The sequence below is a fragment of the Vulpes vulpes genome, chromosome 16 (assembly GCF_048418805.1).
Source record: "Vulpes vulpes isolate BD-2025 chromosome 16, VulVul3, whole genome shotgun sequence".
Lineage (NCBI taxonomy): Eukaryota > Metazoa > Chordata > Mammalia > Carnivora > Canidae > Vulpes > Vulpes vulpes.
Window position 1 is genome coordinate 83,628,369 of NC_132795.1, and position 18,309 is coordinate 83,646,677.

At 41.6% G+C, this 18,309-nt stretch overlaps 1 protein-coding gene across 10 annotated transcripts in view; it reads left to right on the plus strand.

Moving 5' to 3' along the window:
• ACYP2 (acylphosphatase 2) overlaps positions 1-18,309 on the plus strand; it is a 247,490-nt gene that overhangs the window by 94,948 nt on the left and 134,233 nt on the right. For 2 of the 10 annotated variants that reach the window (XM_072742160.1, XM_072742169.1), the window contains exon 1: positions 7,800-8,048. The exons of 4 other annotated variants lie outside the window; for them this stretch is intronic. In XM_072742160.1, the coding sequence (XP_072598261.1) occupies positions 7,901-8,048 (148 nt within the window). In that variant the 5' untranslated portion in view covers positions 7,800-7,900. Of the gene's footprint in view, positions 1-7,463; positions 7,684-7,792; positions 8,049-18,309 lie in introns of those variants that run through there. 4 more of the 10 variants (XM_072742168.1, XM_072742161.1, XM_072742164.1 and 1 more) reach the window with 4 other exon arrangements.

Sequence of the window (18,309 nt, forward strand, 5' to 3'; positions counted from 1 at the left end):
AATCAGCATTTACTGAAGGAATTTTGTAGGTTTGCTTTTCCTAAATGCCCATACCTAATAGTAATTCATGGTCAAGATACTTTTGTATTTAAGTGATCTGTTGAGTAAAGAGGCTTCACAACACTTAAACTGCTTCTCATTTAAGGGTTCAGTACGCACCTACAAGTATTTTAGAAGTGTGACACTGATAGGAAGAGAACTTAGCTGCTCCTGACATTCCCGAAGGATTGTCACAACCACATGGCCTGCCTTGCCCTGGACAGATGGTAGGTGGCAGCAACAGATCAGAAATTGTAGTTCATTTCAACAACATGGGCTTTGCAAAGGGTGCTTTTTAATTTATTATTTCATTAACTTTCTTTCAAAATAAAAACCACAGCTGCAAAGCAAGTACAATGAAAATAAATGAGCGTGACGTAACTCGTTTACAGAATATGGATAGGGTGCCTAAATCTTTATGCTATAATCTCTCAACAGCAAGTTTTATTTTAAAACTCTAGGCTTAGTTTTATTACCATTCTTAGCTTGTTTTTTCTTACGTTTTTTTCTGCCTTCTCTTCGTAAGCACTGAAAATTTTAATGCTTCTTTATTGACAGGAGGGTGGGTGGTATTTGAACTTTCATTCTGCTTAAACTTTGATCTACGCCTATTGTGAAGATTTTGTCTCCAGGCATTGCATTGGTCATGGTTCAGTTACAGAAAAAATAATCCATTCTAGACAGTTTAAACAGAAATGGATTTAACACTGGGTATTAAATGGCTTATGGAGTTGCTGGGGGGGCTAATGAAAGAGTCTCTGGGTCAGTGGTTCTCAGCTTTAGCTTCAGACCCCAAGCATCTGGGTTGATTTTAAGAATATAGATCCTGGAATCTACTGCAGACATACTGAATCAAAACTTCTGGGGGAGCATGTGTATGTGTATAATTAGTAGGCTCCCCTGGTGATTCTAAGGTGCAGATAGGGTTGAGAACCACTTTGAGGCTGAGGTTTCAGGATTGACCCTCACTGCAGCACTGGACCACCAAGGGAGCTACTGATTCTTTTGCAATCAAGAAATGTGCTGAATGGAGAAGCCGCTGGCTTTGAAATTATGTCTCCCCTGCCGCCATCAAGAAGCTGCCATGGTCTAGAAACTGCCACATCCAGGGCATAGTGACTCCAGAACCTGCCACACTTGCTATGATATTCACTAGTAAGATGGATGTCCTGCACTCTGCCTCCTGGTGCCCAAGAAGCTGCAGTCACTGTGATCTCAGTTAACAACACCACAGAAAAACGAAACTCCTCTGTGGTTGTGCTTATCACAGAACCAGCAGCAGATGGCCTCCACCTCACTCACGTCCTCCCTCTGCATCTAGCACGGTACTTCCGATGGTTGATCCTCTATCACATAAGGAATCTGAATGGCAAGAATGTTTGTGGGATGTCGCTTTAACCTTTCCAGCTCTACAGAGCAGGAAAGTAAGCTAGAAAGAGATGGGAATGGATGTTGTATACCAATCCAGTTATCTACCAAAGGCATCAGGAAATAGATTTGTTTTAAAGATAGGAGAGCGCCTTGATGTTACTAGCCCAGATCTGAGGGTAAAGGTGATTTATACCTCTCAGGGAATAAGCGTGTGCATGTGTGCACTTGTGCACATGCTTTTGTGGAGGGGGGTATATAAACTAAGGAGGAATCAGAAAGAATGTCTTGCCCAGATAGGCTCCTTGCTTCCTTCCTTAGGAAAAGCAAATCTGAGACTGGCTGAAGTCTGTGCTTGAGAAGTATTAGGAATGGAAGGGCCTGTCCTGCCTACTTTTTTCTAAGTTAGTGTCTGTCCCCTCTCTCCCCTTCCTGATCTTGGTGCTATAGCTCAGAGCCTGGGTATACTCTGTTCAATACCTGGCTTTGCCATTTGTTGCCTCTGGAATGCGTCCAAGCAGCAGTATCTATGATTAGTTCTCTCTTAATCTAATCTTTACTGTATCCTTTCCTTAGTCAAGACATACGGATGCGTATTTCCTGTTTTCTAAAGCATTCAGGGCTAAGCATAATGGCATTTTCCCAAACTGTTTCTTCACATCTAGACATGTTCTTATGCGTTTTATACATTTTCTTCTTCTGGAAGTGGACTATGTTTCTTTTCATTAATTGAGGGATTACTATATTTAATTATCTATTTGTGCTTCTTTATACCAGTTAAGATCTTATTTAGTGCTTTGAAAGTCAACTGTTTAGTCCTAGGTTAGCTTGACTTAGGAATTACAAAAATTTAAATCATGCGCCCATTTACTGAAATAGTTAAAAAAAATTTAAATTATTTTGTTCATGCACTACAGTGAGAAATTATGTTATTATGAAATATATAACAGGATATTAAAATGGACTTTTAAAAAGCAAATGTTTAGTTCTAGAACAGTTTTAGATATATAAGTTATTATGCAGATAGTGCAGAGTTCTCCTATACCTTGCATCTAGCTTCCCCTATTATTAATATCTTCCATTACTGTGATGCACTTGGCACAGTTTTGAGGAATCAATTATTGATACCTTACTGTTTCACTACAGTTCACACTTTATTCAGATGTCTTCAGTTTTTACCTAAATTCCTTTTTCTGTTTCAGAATCCCATCCAGAATACACATTACCTTTAACCAACAGGCCTCCTTAGGCTCCTCTTGGTTGTTTCTCAGGCTTTCACTGTTTTTCATGACCTTGACAGTTTTGAGGATTATTGATCGGATATTTTATAGGATACAAATGGACTCTTTTAAATTTTAAATTTTATAGGAGCACCTGGGTGGCTCAGTAGACGAGCCTTGGACTTAGTCTGACCCCAGGATCCTGGGGATCAAGTCCCACACCAGGCTCCCTGCTCAGCGGGGAGTCTGCTTCTCCCTCTGCCTCTGCCCCTTCCCCATCTCATGCGCTTGCTCTCTTTCTCTCAAATAAGATTTATTTATTTGAGAGAGAGAGAAAGAGCATGCATGCACGTGGGAGAGGGGAACAATGTAATGTAATGCTTACATTAACAATGATAATGCTATAATATTTAATAGTCAACTTGTGTTCAGATTTCCTCATTGGCCTCAAAAATGTCTTGTTCAACTTGTAATTTCAAATCAAGATCCAAACAGGGTTTATATACTGAATTCTGTTGAGTTGAGAAATGAGACTTTTGTCTCAGATTTAGCTGAGAACTGAGACTAAAAACAATAGTTATACCCTCATTTCAAGATGAGGTACTGCACTATCATGCCATTTAAAAGAGGTTTTTAAAACCAGCTTTAAGATCTTTAGCCCAAACTTCCACTCAGGCTTGAGAGGATTTCTTCCAGGAAAGTGATTAGAGAGCAATAGCTTTCCCTGTTCTCCCCTCTCCCACTATGGAGAGAGAAATCACATGTCTACTGAGAGGGTCTTACAAGAACCCCCTTTTTTGAGAGCTTGGCATTTACTTGTTGGAAGTAGAAGGGACTGGTATTTGGCCCATACCTGCAAAAAGGGTAAGGCTGGTGATTCCTGAATGTTGCCTGCCAAGATCACAGAAAGAGGCAAATTCAGAGCACACTGCAACTTCTCTCAGTGGTAGGGCAGAGATAGGAGTTCCCACCATTAGATGTTACTAGAACAAGGGACCTGGTCCCGTGTTCACTGTAAAAGGGATCCCACTCATGCATCCTTCTTGCTGAGGGGTAGTCTCTCAGCAGAAAGGGGTTGGAGGTATAGCATTTGATACAGAAGTTGGGATAGGGGTGTGGATGCACAGCTGAAGTGTAGGTATTGTCCATCAAGAGAGGAAAAGTCAGGAATTTCTGGTGAGGAAAAGCTCTGAGTCTCCCCCAGAAACATTCTTTCAAAAGAACTAATCAACTGTGAATAGAATCACCAATCCTGGAGAGCCCAAACTGGATTCCAAAAGTATGAGTTCCTTCTAATTCTCATCTAGGCAGAGAGAAACTGAGGTAGGGAGGTATCAACCATGCCCTCTCGGGCAGCCCCAGTGGCAGTCTTGGTGGTTCAGCGGTTTAGCGCCGCCTTCAGCCCAGGGCCTGATCCTGGAGTCCGGGGATCAAGTCCCACGTTGGGGTCCCTGCATGGAGCCTGCTTCTCCCTCTGCCTGTGTCTCTGCCTCTCTCTGTCTCTCTCATGAATAAATAAAAATTAAAAATAAAAAAATGCCTTCTCCCCTCTCTAGCCTAAGCACCACCAAGCTAGGAGAGGGAAGTGATTTTAATGGCAAATGTACTTCTGAGTTTTGAATATCAAATTGGACTGTGATAAAGAAAAATTGGTTCAAACCTGGGACAGAATTTCCTTCTGAGAAAAAATATGCTTTCCTGATAAAATGCTTAAGCAATTTTCTGATAAATTGTAATGAGATTAAAGCCTCTTCTGGGAAACTAACTACTTTCTCATCTGACTAATAGTCTGGCTTCTAATGATCTTGAATCCAGTTTAGTAGTAATTCTCCAACCATTTCTTTGTCTATAAACTATTTCTTCCATGAGGGAATCATCAAGTTGTTTAGGCCTCTTTAATTGTGGTAATTAACAGTTTGTATTGTTGACTCTGCTCTTTTTTATTATTTTAATTAAAAAATTAAAATTTAAATTCAATTTGCCAACATATAGTATAACACCCAGTGCTCATCTCATCAAGTGCCCTCCTTAGTGCCCGACACCCAGACACCCAGTTACCCCAACACCCAACCCACGGCTCCTACTCTTTAAACATAACGATTATAAAACTATTTCAATGGTAGAAATATGTTGATGGATAAAGTAATTTTAAGTTGTCCCTGAAATTAGCTAGAACTTAATGTCAAATTTCTGAGAAATCACTCTAAGAATCACTCTCAACTGATCCTTTTTTTTGTAATCTTTTATTTTTTATTTTTATAAATTTATTTTTTATTGGTGTTTAATTTGCCAACATACAGAATAACACCCAGTGCTCATCCCGTCAAGTGCCCACCTCAGTGCCCGTCACCCATTCACCCCCACCCCCCGCCCACCTCCCCTTCTACCACCCCTAGTTCATTTCCCAGAGTTAGGAGTCTTTTTTTTTTTTTTTTTTTTTTGAGTTAGGAGTCTTTATGTTCTGTCTCCCTTCCTGATATTTCCTACCCATTTCTTCTCCCTTCCCTTCTATTCCCTTTCACTATTATTTATATTCCCCAAATGAATGAGAACATACACTGTTTGTCCTTCTCTGATTGACTTACTTCACCCAGCATAATACCCTCCAATTCCATCCATGTTGAAGCAAATGGTGGGTATTTGTCATTTCTAATGGCTGAGTAATATTCCATTGTATACATAAACCACATCTTTATCCATTCATCTTTCGATGGACACTGAGGCTCCTTCCACAGTTTGGCTATTGTGGACATTGCTGCTATAAACATCAACAGATCCTTTGTGATGATGAATTAGAGATATGTAGGTGGGATCTCCTCAAAAGTCTCTGTTGGGGGTACAGAGACTATATTGTGTCTCCCTAGGTCACAGGTTATGGGGCTTGGTAATTTTTTAGACTCATATTATGCAGGCAGGATTTTCCTTTTCTGTGTATTACCTAAAACATCATCCTACATCACACACAAATGGTCTCAAAGGGTTCAAGAAATGGAATGATTTTGCTGGGTTTTAATTTCACCCAGCAGTAACACAAAGCCTAGTTATTTAAAGGCTATTGCTCAGGTCACACAATGAAAACTTTTCTTCTAATTGAATCGTGTATTGTATGTGAAGCACCTACTTAGATTTGTTTGCATGAGAAGCCAAAAAGTCATACCCTCAGTGTTGGTGGTGGTATATTGAAATTGGTGCAGCCTCTTGAAAAACCACTTGGCAATATGTATCAAGAATAATACACATTTATACAGTTTGGGTATTCTAACTTCTATCCTGAGTAATTAAAAAATATGGGAAGGAAGCTATGTGCATGACTCTTTTCTTCACAATATATTTTTTTTATAGTAATGAAAAATTAGAAAAAACGGTGTGTAACAACTGGGAATATGTAAGCTTATGGTTATACTCAACAGAATATCATGAAATTAATAAAATATTAATTGGAAAGACTATAATATGGAAAAAGAAAGAATAAAGGTTAAGTTTATACTGATTTTAACTAATTAAAATATATGTATAAGAGAATACACAAATGATGAAGATTATGTTAAGGGTATAGATGATTTTGTCCTATTTAAAAAATTTTCTCTGTGCGTAGATGTTTGTATTACTTAATATTAAAGTATTAGCAACATTTGCTAAAAATTTTTAAAGTCTTAGAATCACATAGTATTGGCAATCCATGCCGAAACAGTACATAAAAATGTCTGTTTGCTAATGTTCTGTAGTTGGCAGACAGAAATTTTTTTAGCTAAGCAAATGTCAATTGTTGCTATAGCATTTTTAAAATTACAATAAAGCTACATAATACTTGGCAGGGTTACTCTTGGGTAAATGTGGAGAAAAATGTCAACGTCCACCTTATCAGTGATTAGATAGTGGCAGGATCTCAACCCAATTTGACTTTTACTTCTTGGGAGGCACAGTACTAGCAGGAAGACACTAAATAATTAGGATGAAATCTGGTAAGTATTTGCAACTAAACAGGATAGAGGAAGATCTGGGAGTAGGAGGAAATATCCAAGACCAAACTTTTTTTTTTTTTAAAGGTCAGCTTATGTTCAGAAAGCTGAATAATTCAAAGTGCCTTGACTATAGGTTACCTATAAACTATAGAATAGCCTATAGATGGGGATAAGCAGGTAATAAGAGGTTAGTGGAGGGTGAAGACCTTCAGTTTTATTCAAAATGCAACGCAGAGACTGTGGAGAGATGTCACTGAAAAGAATGATACTAAGATCTATGTGTATTCTAGAGTCTGCAGGGAACAAACTGGAAGGGAGGTAAGAAGAGGACACAAATTGCGAGGTCTCCGCAATAAATCAGGATCTTCATGACGTGACATTACCTGGATTAGCACTCCCAGGTTCTATTTTACTTTAAAACGTTTTAACCACGTTCTCATCCAAATCTTAGATGATTTTTGGTGTTGCCCTAATAGAGCTGGCACGTAATACTGAATCAGATTGCAGGGGATTATTTTAACTCTGTGGCCAGATGCAGAGAAATATGCAAAGGTACTGAAGCCAACAAATAGGTTGAGAAATGCAAATCCTCACAAGCAAAAAGACTTGGAATTCTGGAAGGCAGCAGATTATCATTATTTGTCCCCAGGTTCCTTGGAGTGATGCGTTGCTTTCCACTTGATCTTAGCCAAAAGGCCGAGAAGCCATGTGATGGGTTGCTTTAAAGGAAGACTTCAGGACAGCTCACCAAGGGCCTGAACCTCGTAGGCAACTGGGATATTGTTGAACAATAATCAAGACCATTAAAAAAAAAAAAAAAGAGCTATGGGAGTGAACAACAGACAAGACTTCCTTTCCTCCCCGTTTCCACTAGCACAGAACAGGGTAGATTTTTAAAGTTTCGTCCCAGAAAATAGCACCATCCGCCTGGGAGCCGGACTCAGGCCCCACAGAAAAGGCGGAGAGGACGCGGCTGAGAATCGGCTTAAGATCGCCCCAGACTCGCAGCCGCCGAAACGCGGAGTGAGGATTCGCTCGCAGGCCCAGGCCTCGCCCCGCAGCCCGCAGGGCTTTGGGTACCACGGTCCCGCCTGGTGAGGGGGCGACGGCAGCCAGCGCCCAGGGCTGCGCCGCGGGGCCGACCGCAGGGGGGAGCGCGCAGCCCGCGCCCTCCGGGGCCAGCCGGTCGGCCCCGCCGCGGGGGGGGGGGGGGGCTGCCAGCGCCCGCCGCGTCCCCCGCCGCCTCCGACGTGACCCCGGCGCGCTCGCGTCCCGGGCCGGTGACACGCGCGGGCCACGCCGAGAGGCCCCATGCGCGCCCGCCCTCCCCCGGCCGCAGCCGCCGCCGCCGCCGCGTGCCGAGCCCCGCTCCGGCTCCTCCGCACAGGACTAGCCGCCGCCATGTCTGCCGCCAGGCCGCTCAAGTCCGTGGACTACGAGGTGTTCGGCAGAGTGCAGGGTAGGCGCCCGGCCCCGCAGCGGGCGACCCGGGACGCGTGACGGGGGCGCGGGGAGAGCGTCCGGGAGCGCCCCCCGCCCCCAGCCCGCACCGCCGCGGCCCGGACTTCCGCTCGGCGGTGACACAGCAGCCGCGGGTGGGAAGGGAGCGCAGCGCGCCTGCGCGGGAGCGCGGGGGGGAGGGGAGGGAGCGGCGACCGCAGCGGGAGGGGGCGGGGCCTGGAGGGGCGGGGCCTGGAGGGGGCGGGGCCTGGAGGGGCGGGGCCTGGAGGGGCGGGGAAGCTGCGGGCGGAGGAAGCGAGGCCTTCGCCCTAGGGGTCCCCGTTTCGTGGCCCTGGAAGTCCTGCGCCCGACTTGAGTTTCAGAAAGGACCCCTGGGTGATGTCTGAGGGTCGCCCTCCCGGAGGGGACAGTTCTTTTTTCCGGCCCCATGTAGTTCTTAAAAGACCTAAGTTGGGGGATCCCTGGGTGGCGCAGCGGTTTGGCGCCTGCCTTTGGCCCAGGGCGTGATCCTGGAGACCCGGGATCGAATCCCACGTCGGGCTCCCGGTGCATGGAGCCTGCTTCTCCCTCTGCCTCTCTCTCTCTCTCTCTCTCTCTCTCTCTATGCCTATCATAAATAAATAAAAATAAGTTAAAAAAAAAGACCTAAGTTATCTAATTTTTGTTTCATGATAACTTTAAGTATGCAAAAGTATGCAAAGTATGTCATGTCTGGCTTGTTTTTACTGTTGTTATTTCTAAATGAAAATGTTAAATCCCTCTGAAGTTTTATGCAGTGGGATATAAATATGCTAGTGATTTAATATTCACTATTATTAATTTAAATTAAAGCTTTTTAACGTTGGGAGATTTTGCATCATACCTTTTTCTCTTTGGGTTTGATTTCTTTTTTTTTTGTATATATTTTTTATTGGAGTTCATTTTTTTTTTTTTAAGATTTTATCTATTTAGTCATGATAGACATAGAGAGAGAGACACACACAGACAGAGGGAGAAGCAGGCCTCATGCAGGGAGCCCGACGTGGGACTCCATCCTCGGACTCCAGGATCACGCCCTGGGCCAAAAGCAGGCACCGAACCACTGAGCCTCCCAGGAATCCCCAAGAAGTTCGATTTTTTGAGTCTGATTTCCATTCTACTTCCGCCACAGAATTTTATCCCGTTGTTATGTGTGAGAATTTCTTATTGATCACCCTATCAAGCTGTTTTTGCAGTCCATATGGATAGTATGTATGTGGACACATACATACATATACATTTAGATAGATTTTGAAAAATTCTCTTTGACTGTAAAGCTCTATTTTTTTCTCCCTTCTGGTTTGAGTTGCCACTGTCATTATTATTGGAACACAGTTCGTGAAAATAATAAAAATACGTTTAAAGACGTGATAAACATTATTCAACTTGAAAGGAAAATTTGTATTGGCGATTTATTTCTTGAGAAAGGTGGGGTGTTTATGGGACCTTGATTAAAGGAAGTGTGCTCTGGTTTGGTACTCTAGAGGTTTTTAGACTTTGGGGTGAGATACAGGGTAAGCGTAGAGATGGGTAAGAGTATGCCTTTTGTAAACAGATGGGTTTTCCTTTCAAAGAATGGTTGTGAAAAAGGAGATAGGAAAGGAAAACCATTTCAGACAACAGGTGTTTTCTCAGGCCTGTGTCAGGAGAGAATACACGTGAATGTTGAAGATCTGGAAATTGATTTTCTTGAAATTATCCATGGCAGTAAGTGTTTGGGTACACCCAAGGATCTGGTATTCTGGATTGAAAACTGCCACAATAAGTCATTGGAAACACAGGACATAAAATATGAAAATGGTGGCAGAGACCACCTGACAAAATCTTTGGACCTTTGGACAGAAAATGGCAGTAGGTAAGGAGTGTGTGTCTGTGCACGTCTGCGCGCGCACATGCATATGCACATGTGTGGCGTTTATGGGGTACATTCCATGTGCTGAACATCTTATTATGGTTTTCTTAATCCTCATCACAATTTTGTGAGGTCTCTGTCTTATTCCTGTTTCCACAATCAGAAAACAACTACAGAGAGGTTGGCTAACTTTGACAAGTCCTTAGTTGACAAATGGGATTTGATCCTGCATCTCTTAAATTTGAAAACCTGCACTTTTCCATTATGCAGTGTTTTTCTGTTAATACATAATGTATTTCTCTTGATTTTAACAATATATTTATACTTTTGTGCACATGGTGATTATTTGCTATATGACGATCAATTTTGGGTAGCATTACAAATGTAAGAAAGAAAAATGTACTGCATATGAACAATGGGATTTAAAAGATCGGCTTTAGGGCTAACTCCCATAGTTTGCAGTATATTAAATGGAAGAGTACATGCATACTATTCATTTATCAAGGCGTCTAAGTAGTAGTATGTAAGACAATTTCACAATCACGTGTTTGCCCACACATACAGTGACATTTGTGTCAAGCTCCGTACTCAATGTCTAACATGTGTTGTCTCATTTAATCCTCAACCCCGTGACCTCAATATTTTCCTCATTTAACAGGTGGAGAAATTGAGGCATAGAGAAGTAATTTTCCCAGGTTACACAGTGAGTTAAGTGGTGGCGCTGGGATTTGAACCTTAACACTTAACAGTCTGACACCAGAGCCCATGCTTTTCATCGTTACAATCTATCAATTCTCCTTTCAGTACTTTTCCACCTTTATTTGTCTTCTTCCTAACCTATGCACCAAACACATATATACACTGCTGCAGGACATTTGGACTCAGCCATGTGGACCATTCTGGATAACCCTGAGGACATTTGTAAGGTGCTTTTGGCTCCAGGGAAATTTGACCTGGTCTGTAAGCAATTAGACCTCCCTCTCTCTCTGTTGCTTGCTGACACTGCCACTATTTCTGTATCAGTATGTATCTCTGTCTCACAAAACTCACCATTTTCTCATGGATTACCTAAGAAATAAATACAAACTATTAGCCTCTTGTCTGAGTCATAATGATTATGTAGACATGATTGACAATGATAACAAATAAAATTTAGTTTTAATATAACATGGATAATAATTAGATGGAACATTGCAAATTTAACTTTTAAAAGTATGGAATAATAATATCTTAGTGAAAACCGGCTTGCTAGAAATAATGGCTATGAAAATAAATTTACAATGGAAGTAGCTGTAGTTTTGTAGACTCACCTCATTTTCAGGGATTTTGGCAGTCTTGAGGAATACTTTGAGATTAGGTACTTCGTAGAAAGCTCCCCACTTGGGAATATTTAATGTGTACAAAACATAGATTGATAGATAAAATTGTCAGTAAAATATTTAAATGGAAAATATTCCCAGTGAAGATGGTTTCAGTGAAATAAACATGAACATGGAAGATATGGAAAATGATTTAATTGTCCTGATGGATAATTGGTCAATGAATTAACCTGGCTTGAAGGAGTTTATGACAGAAAATATTTGCCAACCAAAAACAAGGTTTGTTATATTTCTGTTTAGAATGTTTGAATTTAAGACATCCCTGGTGACAAAAGGCAGTCAGAACATTCTAGAGGCCAGGTACTACCTGCCTTATTCTCAGATACCCATGGCCTAATTTACAGATTGTATTCCAAGACTAGTTCATAACTTGGTTGTTTGAAATTCAGGAAAATACACTTATAGGAATGATATTACCAACAGTGGATTCACTTCTCAGGTGCCTCTGCAAAGTTTCCATATAGAGCCCTTGGTTGCTGTTGCTTTCCAAGGCTGCTTCTCTTCCTCTACCTTAAAAAAAAAAAAAAAGTTTAATTTTAGAATAGTTTAAGGTTTATAGAAGAGTTGGAAGATGCTGTAGGGAATTCCTGTATACCCTACATTCAGTTTCTTTAATTAACATCTTACACTAGTATGGTACATTTTTCACAACTGGTGAGTCAATACTGGTACATTATTATTAACTAGAGTCTATATTTTATTCAGATTTTTTTTAGTTTTTATCTAAAGTCCTCTTTCTGTTCCAGGATTCATCTAGGATACCGCTTTACATTTAGTCGTCTGGTCTCCTTAGGCTTCTGTAAGCTGTGACAGTTTTGTAGACTCCCCTCATTTTCAGGGATTTTGGCAGTCTTGAATACTTCGAGATTAGGTACTTTGTAGAAAGCTCCTGACTTGGGATTTGTCTGGTATTTTTGTCACAATAAGACTGGGGTTATGGGTTATCGGGAGGAAGACCACAGAGAGAATGCCATTCCCTTTACACTATATCAAGGGTACGCACTATCCCTGTGACTTTCACTGTTGATGTTAACCTTCATCACCCGGCTGAGCTAGTGTTTGTCAGGTTTCTCCCCTGTGAAGTTACTCTCCCCCCTTTCCATCCTCTACATTTTAATTTCCACGTTCCCAAGAAGCTCCATGTGTTTCCCCCACCAATTTGTTACACTGGGGGCTTTGGGATAAGGGATAGGGGAGCAGGGGACTGACCTTCTGTGATTTTAGAGCAGTCATAGCCATGGCATGGCTTAAAATATTCCTATAAATCTTTAATTACAAAAGAGCTGGAATAATCTGAAAATTTGTTTTTTTTTTTTAATCTGAAAATTTGAAAGGGAAGTTGATTAAGCTGTGTATGGATGCTTTGATGCTTTACCAGCTCTCCAGCGAATACTAATGACAGTCATAGAAATGGATTGTGGCCATCTGTTGGTTTACCTGTGCTTTAGAAATTTAACAGTTTATTTTTGACGATATTAAGTCAGATTTAGAATAGGAGTAGCTTATTGGACTACAGACATAAATACTTTTCTTCTAAGATTGCTAAATCAGGATGAGTTATTAAATAGCTTTGTCAGACACCATATGATCTGAGTGTACACATTTTTTCTTATGTAGACGGGAAAAGCTGTGTTTTAGAAGGTTGAAAATGTTAGTACCTAAAGTCCTGAAACATAAATATCGTTAATAAGCGAGGTCTGATTCCCTGGCTTATTTTTGTTCCTATAGCATTTCATTTCTAGTCCTGTTCTCTTTCTTGTTTTTACTTCTCGTTTAATCCATTCTGCTTTCAACTACAATTATTTGTGTACATATCCGTGCCTCTTACTAGACAAAAAGCGTAGTATTTTCAAGGTCAAGCTGATGGCTTGTTTTTATAGCCTCTGCAGCTGTGCTTCTGGTGGGGACTTCAAAAGTGTCTTCAATTAAATCGAAGTGCTTGGGGATAGTTGGCTTGGAGAAGAAACAGTAGTGTGACGGCTGTTTCAACAATTTGAAAGATGCCATGGTGTGTGGCTCCAGGGGACAGACTGTGTATGGAAGGTGAAAGGTTAAAGGAAGGTCTTTCTAAAAAATAAAGATGTTCCAGGGCTGCTGTGTATGGTAGTGACTGGATGACTTCCTGCATTCAAAATTGACACATGCAGTCAGATCCCAGATGAAGGGGTACATTATAATGTAAAAATTTGATTTTACATGAAAGGATGCTGTTTAAAATTCATCATGGTTTCTTTTCTTTTAAGATTTATTTATTTATTCATGAGAGACACAGAGAGAGAGAGAGGCAGAGGGAGAAGCAGGCTCCCTCCAGGGATCCTGATGTGGGACTAGATCCCAGGACTCCAGGATCACGACCTGAGCCTAAGGTAGATGCTCAACCTCTGAGCCACCCAGGCGTCCCTCATCATGATTTCTTTAAACGTCACGGTTTCTTTGTGAATTTAAAGTAAGATTTGCTTTGTAAGTATAAACCTCAGAGGTTCTCGCTGACACATCTTTACACAGTTGAGGCCAATTGAGCCTCAGCTCAGCAACATATTGTGTTTGGAACCTTTCAGAACTGAAGGGGCTGATGTCTGTCCCAGTTTCCAGGGTGGTGTGTGTCTGGAAAAAACGTGCATTTGTCTTATCAGCTTCCCTTCTCTTTAACAAGTGAGGTGGAAGTGGTGCGGAGAGGCCATAAAAGCCCATAGAAGCATCTCTCCCAACACAGGCCCAATCCCAAGAAATGCTCTGTTCTAGCCAGGCCCGGTAAACTGCAGAAAATCCATCTCCACGTTTGCTTTTTTCTTTCTATACGGACCTTCCTCTCTTGCACAATGTGCTTCAAACTAGGGAAGAGGACTCTCAAGGATTCTGAGAAAATTCCTAGTGGATTATGGAGCTTTGAATGGGTAATTCTCACACGGTTCACTGCCTCACAAAGTTAATGGGCTGGAGGTCCTGACCTGTCTTGATGCACATTCCTTGTAAGCCTTTAAAATAAGGGTTGTGGTGAAGGGGCCTAAGAAATAATGCCCCTCTCCATTATGTGAGCTATTGACAAGTAAGACAAAGAGGAAAGCAGAGTTTGGGGAACGTGGTATGAATCTGCAGGTAGGTGGACTTGATAGTCTCTGCTGCGGAACCAAACACACTCACCGGGGTACAGGCAGGGCTCCCCTAACAAGGGAGTGGGAAGATGTGATCCTGAGAGAAATTCGCTCCCAGAAGGAAGAAGAGGGAGCACCTGGGCTGTGCTTGCTTCTCCTTGTGAACTCACCAATTAGATAAATCACTGCAGGTCCCTGAGGAGGAGTAGGGACAGGGTACGGTGGCCAGGAGTGTCACACTAATGGCTATTCTTCCTCAAAGAAGGAACTGTCATGGAGGCAAAGAAGCTTTCTCCTCTAGAAATAGGTTGTAAAGTCCAGAGAGAGCTCAACCATTTGAGTTCTTCCAGATGACCTGTTCCCCCAGAGTGTTTTTGTTGTGGGATAATAGGAAAAGTCAGAGAGGTGGTATGGTGACCGAAGTGGGAGATTGCCTGCCCCCATTCTACAGATAGAGGCAGGAGGGCCTACACCACAGGCCTGTCTTCGGCTTTCCTTCTTTTTTGCCATTCATTCATTCATTCATTTATGGTGACATTTTAAAAATTGAGATATAATTCACATACTATTAAACTCGCTTGTTCATTTAAGTATTTTTTTTAATTAATTTTTATTGGTGTTCAATTCATTTAAGTATTTATTTAAGATTTTATTTATTTATTTGAGAGACACAGAGATAGCGACAGACATAGCGAGAGAGAGCACAAGTGGGGAGAGAGAAGGAAAAGTGGGCCCCCAGCTGAGCAAGGATCCTTTCATGGACTCAAGTCTCCATCCCAGGACCCCGAGATTGTGACTGAGCCGAAGAGAGATGCTTAACCCACTGAGCCACCCAGGCACCCCTAACACCCTTTCAAAGTATTCAAAGCATACTAAATATACAGTGATTTTTTTTCCAGTAGTTATGTTTTTGTACCCATCACCATTATCTAATTCCAGAACATTTCCACCACCCTAAAAAGAACCCCTCTGTCACAATTCCCTTTAGCAATCATTTCTCATTCCCTTCAGGGGGATCAGGGCTGAGGCCACTGCGATGTCCTTGGCCTTTTCCTCATGGTTTCAAGAAGGCTGCTCTAGCTCCGTCATGATATTTACCCTATATGACATTCACCCTATATTCCACATATGAATACATGATATTCACCCTACAGATATACACCCTATATTCCGTTAATGAATGCATGATATTCACCCTTCAGGAAGAGGGAGGTTATAAGGATGAAACCACTGGCTGAGCCAGTCCTGTCAACAAGGTTTCTTGAAGCCCTCAACCAGTGATGTGGCTTACATCTTATGGGACGCTTTTCTTACAAGGAAGATGGGAAATCTAGAAAGGCATGTTGCTGCCCTAAGTAAAATCAGAGTCTTTTAGAAAGGTAAAACGGAGAATGGATTTTGTGTAGGCAGCTAGCACTGTCTACCATCCATAATTCGTATATTAAAGAAATTTAACAGAGTAATTATTACATTCATTCCCAGGTAGTAGGACATAGTTCAGGAAATCTTTGATCTCCATGGTTGTCAACCTCAAAACATTAGATCTATAGCCAAGACAAGCTAAGTTTCTGTTAAATCCGTATTGAATCTTTTCATACCTGATTTATTTCAGTCTTAGGCTTTTCATCCCTCTGTCACTGCCTACAGTCATGGGCATCACTTCCGTTTTCTCCCCAGTTTGTCAAGCTGTATGCACTTAGCCTAAAATTATATCTCTTAAATTTGAATGGTAGTCCTTTCGTTCTACTGTTTTAGGATTTGTTCAATAAATTTGTGTGTGCCCTTATCACTCATAATTATAAACAGAGCCACCAGATCCTGCTCCAGGCTTTTATCTCAAATCCTATAAGTTCTCTTAAGATGACCAATTTAACCTTTTTGTTTTTCCATTTCTTGTGGTTGTTCTGTCTTTATTTATAAAACATGCTGATATTAGTATTTCTGGTTTTGTCAACTTAGGCATGATCTAGTGGCTTCGTGCTATCTTTTATATTATATACTAAATATGTGTGTATACATGTACTGTTAACTTTAAAAGTAAAACTGCCAGTTATTTTACCAGCAAAAAAAGAGTTTATTTGGGAATAAAAGAGAATAAACAAGGTGGCACATAACCTTGGAAGAGTCAGGGCAACAAAGGAGAGGCATGCTTTTTTAAGGAGAAAAGGGGTATGTTGGGAAGGCTGTTATTATTATTTTTTTAAATATTTTATTTACTTATTTGAGAGGGAGAGCATGTGAGCAGGGAGGAAGGGTAGAAGGAGAAGCAGACTCCTAGCTGAGCAGGGAGCCTGATGGGGGACTTAATCCAGGACCCCGAGATCATGACCTGAGCTCAAGGCAGATGCTTGACTGACTAAGCCACCCGGGTGCCAAGGAAGGCTGTTGTGAATAAAAGGAAAATCCAGTAAACTGGACTCAAGTCTCCATCAAGACTTGGGGTAAACTGGGAATTCCGAGTATGATGGCTTCTCATTGGCTGAGTATTGTGGGGGTGAGGGGGACCAGGAGAGGCAGGGGGTGGAGGGAGGTAAGGAAAGCCTTTCTTCCTTAGGTTGGAGTAGTAGAGTAGGACCCATCTTCAAGGTCAAGCCGCTGTAAGATCATGTTCCTCACTTCCTGTTGGGTATGCAGTGGACTGAGTCATAGGGTGTGAGAGCTCCTCCTGCTGAAACTTCCTGACTCCGTTTTAGTAAAATTTCCCATTACTAATTTTTATGACACTGTGTATTATCATTTACGTAAAGTTCTGCTAGAATCAACATAGAATTCTTGAGATTCCTTCTAGCTCTGGAATGCAATAAATTTATTATCACTTTGAATGAGACTTAAAGTCTAATCAATATACTTATATGTATATTTGCAATATTAGTAATGAATTATTGCAGAAGAGTTAAATAGTTCACTTAAATATTTATCAGCCGGTTTATCTTTCATTCATTATTCAACAGCTATGTGCCAAGCTCTTATCTAGGTGCCAGGAACATGTGTTGAACAAGACAGAAAAAAATCATGCCCTAATGGAACTTATAGGGAAGACAGGAAATTTTAGAAAGTAAACAAATAGATACCTTGTAATGTCACATGGTAATCAGTACTTTGCATATATAGGAAACATATGGGATCATTGCTGTTTTAGATGAATTGGTCAGGGGACATGTTGTTACAGGATTTCTTTTCCTTTAGTGCCTATGGTTCTTGGTCATGCCACTTTGAAGAATGTAGAGGTAGACCAGAGGAAGAGTGGTGGGCAGCCGAGCAAAGCTTAGGGAGCGAGACTAAAACAAAACTTACCTAGTGATAGTATAGAGCTCCTGAAGAGGGAGAGGACCCGAGAGGGTTGCCAGCAGAGTTTCTAAGTCTAGGGCTTAGAGTTTATAGGCCTGTGGGCAGGCTGTTTTAATCTGATTAACCTATGCGCCTGTCACCCAATCAAGTTTTTGTCATCTACCTATCACATGGGAAGGGGTGGAGGGCTCCTTCCAGGGTAGTGTAAAATCCTTTTAAGGGTGGTTTCCTCTTAGGGTGGGCCCCCTTGTCCCTGACTGGCTTTCTGCCAACTATCCATCATCAGTATTTCTAAGGAGATGACATTGTGCAGAGACATGAATAATGAAATGGAGTTAGCAGTGTGAGAAGAAGGGGGAAGAGCATTTCAGGCAGAGAGAATAGTACATGCAAAGGCTGTGAGACAGGAATATGCTTGGCATGTTGAAGAGCACGAAGCAGGCAAATTTGGCGAAATGGAGCAAGCAAAGAGGGCAGTCCTAAAATAGGAGGCAGACTCATCAGGCGGGGTCCAGAGGCTGTGGCAAGTAGGATACCTTTTGGGTGCAATGGCCGGCCAGTGGAGGGTTTTAGGCTGGGGAAGAAGAAAGTGATAGGACATTTACTTAAGAAAGGAATATCATCTTCGGT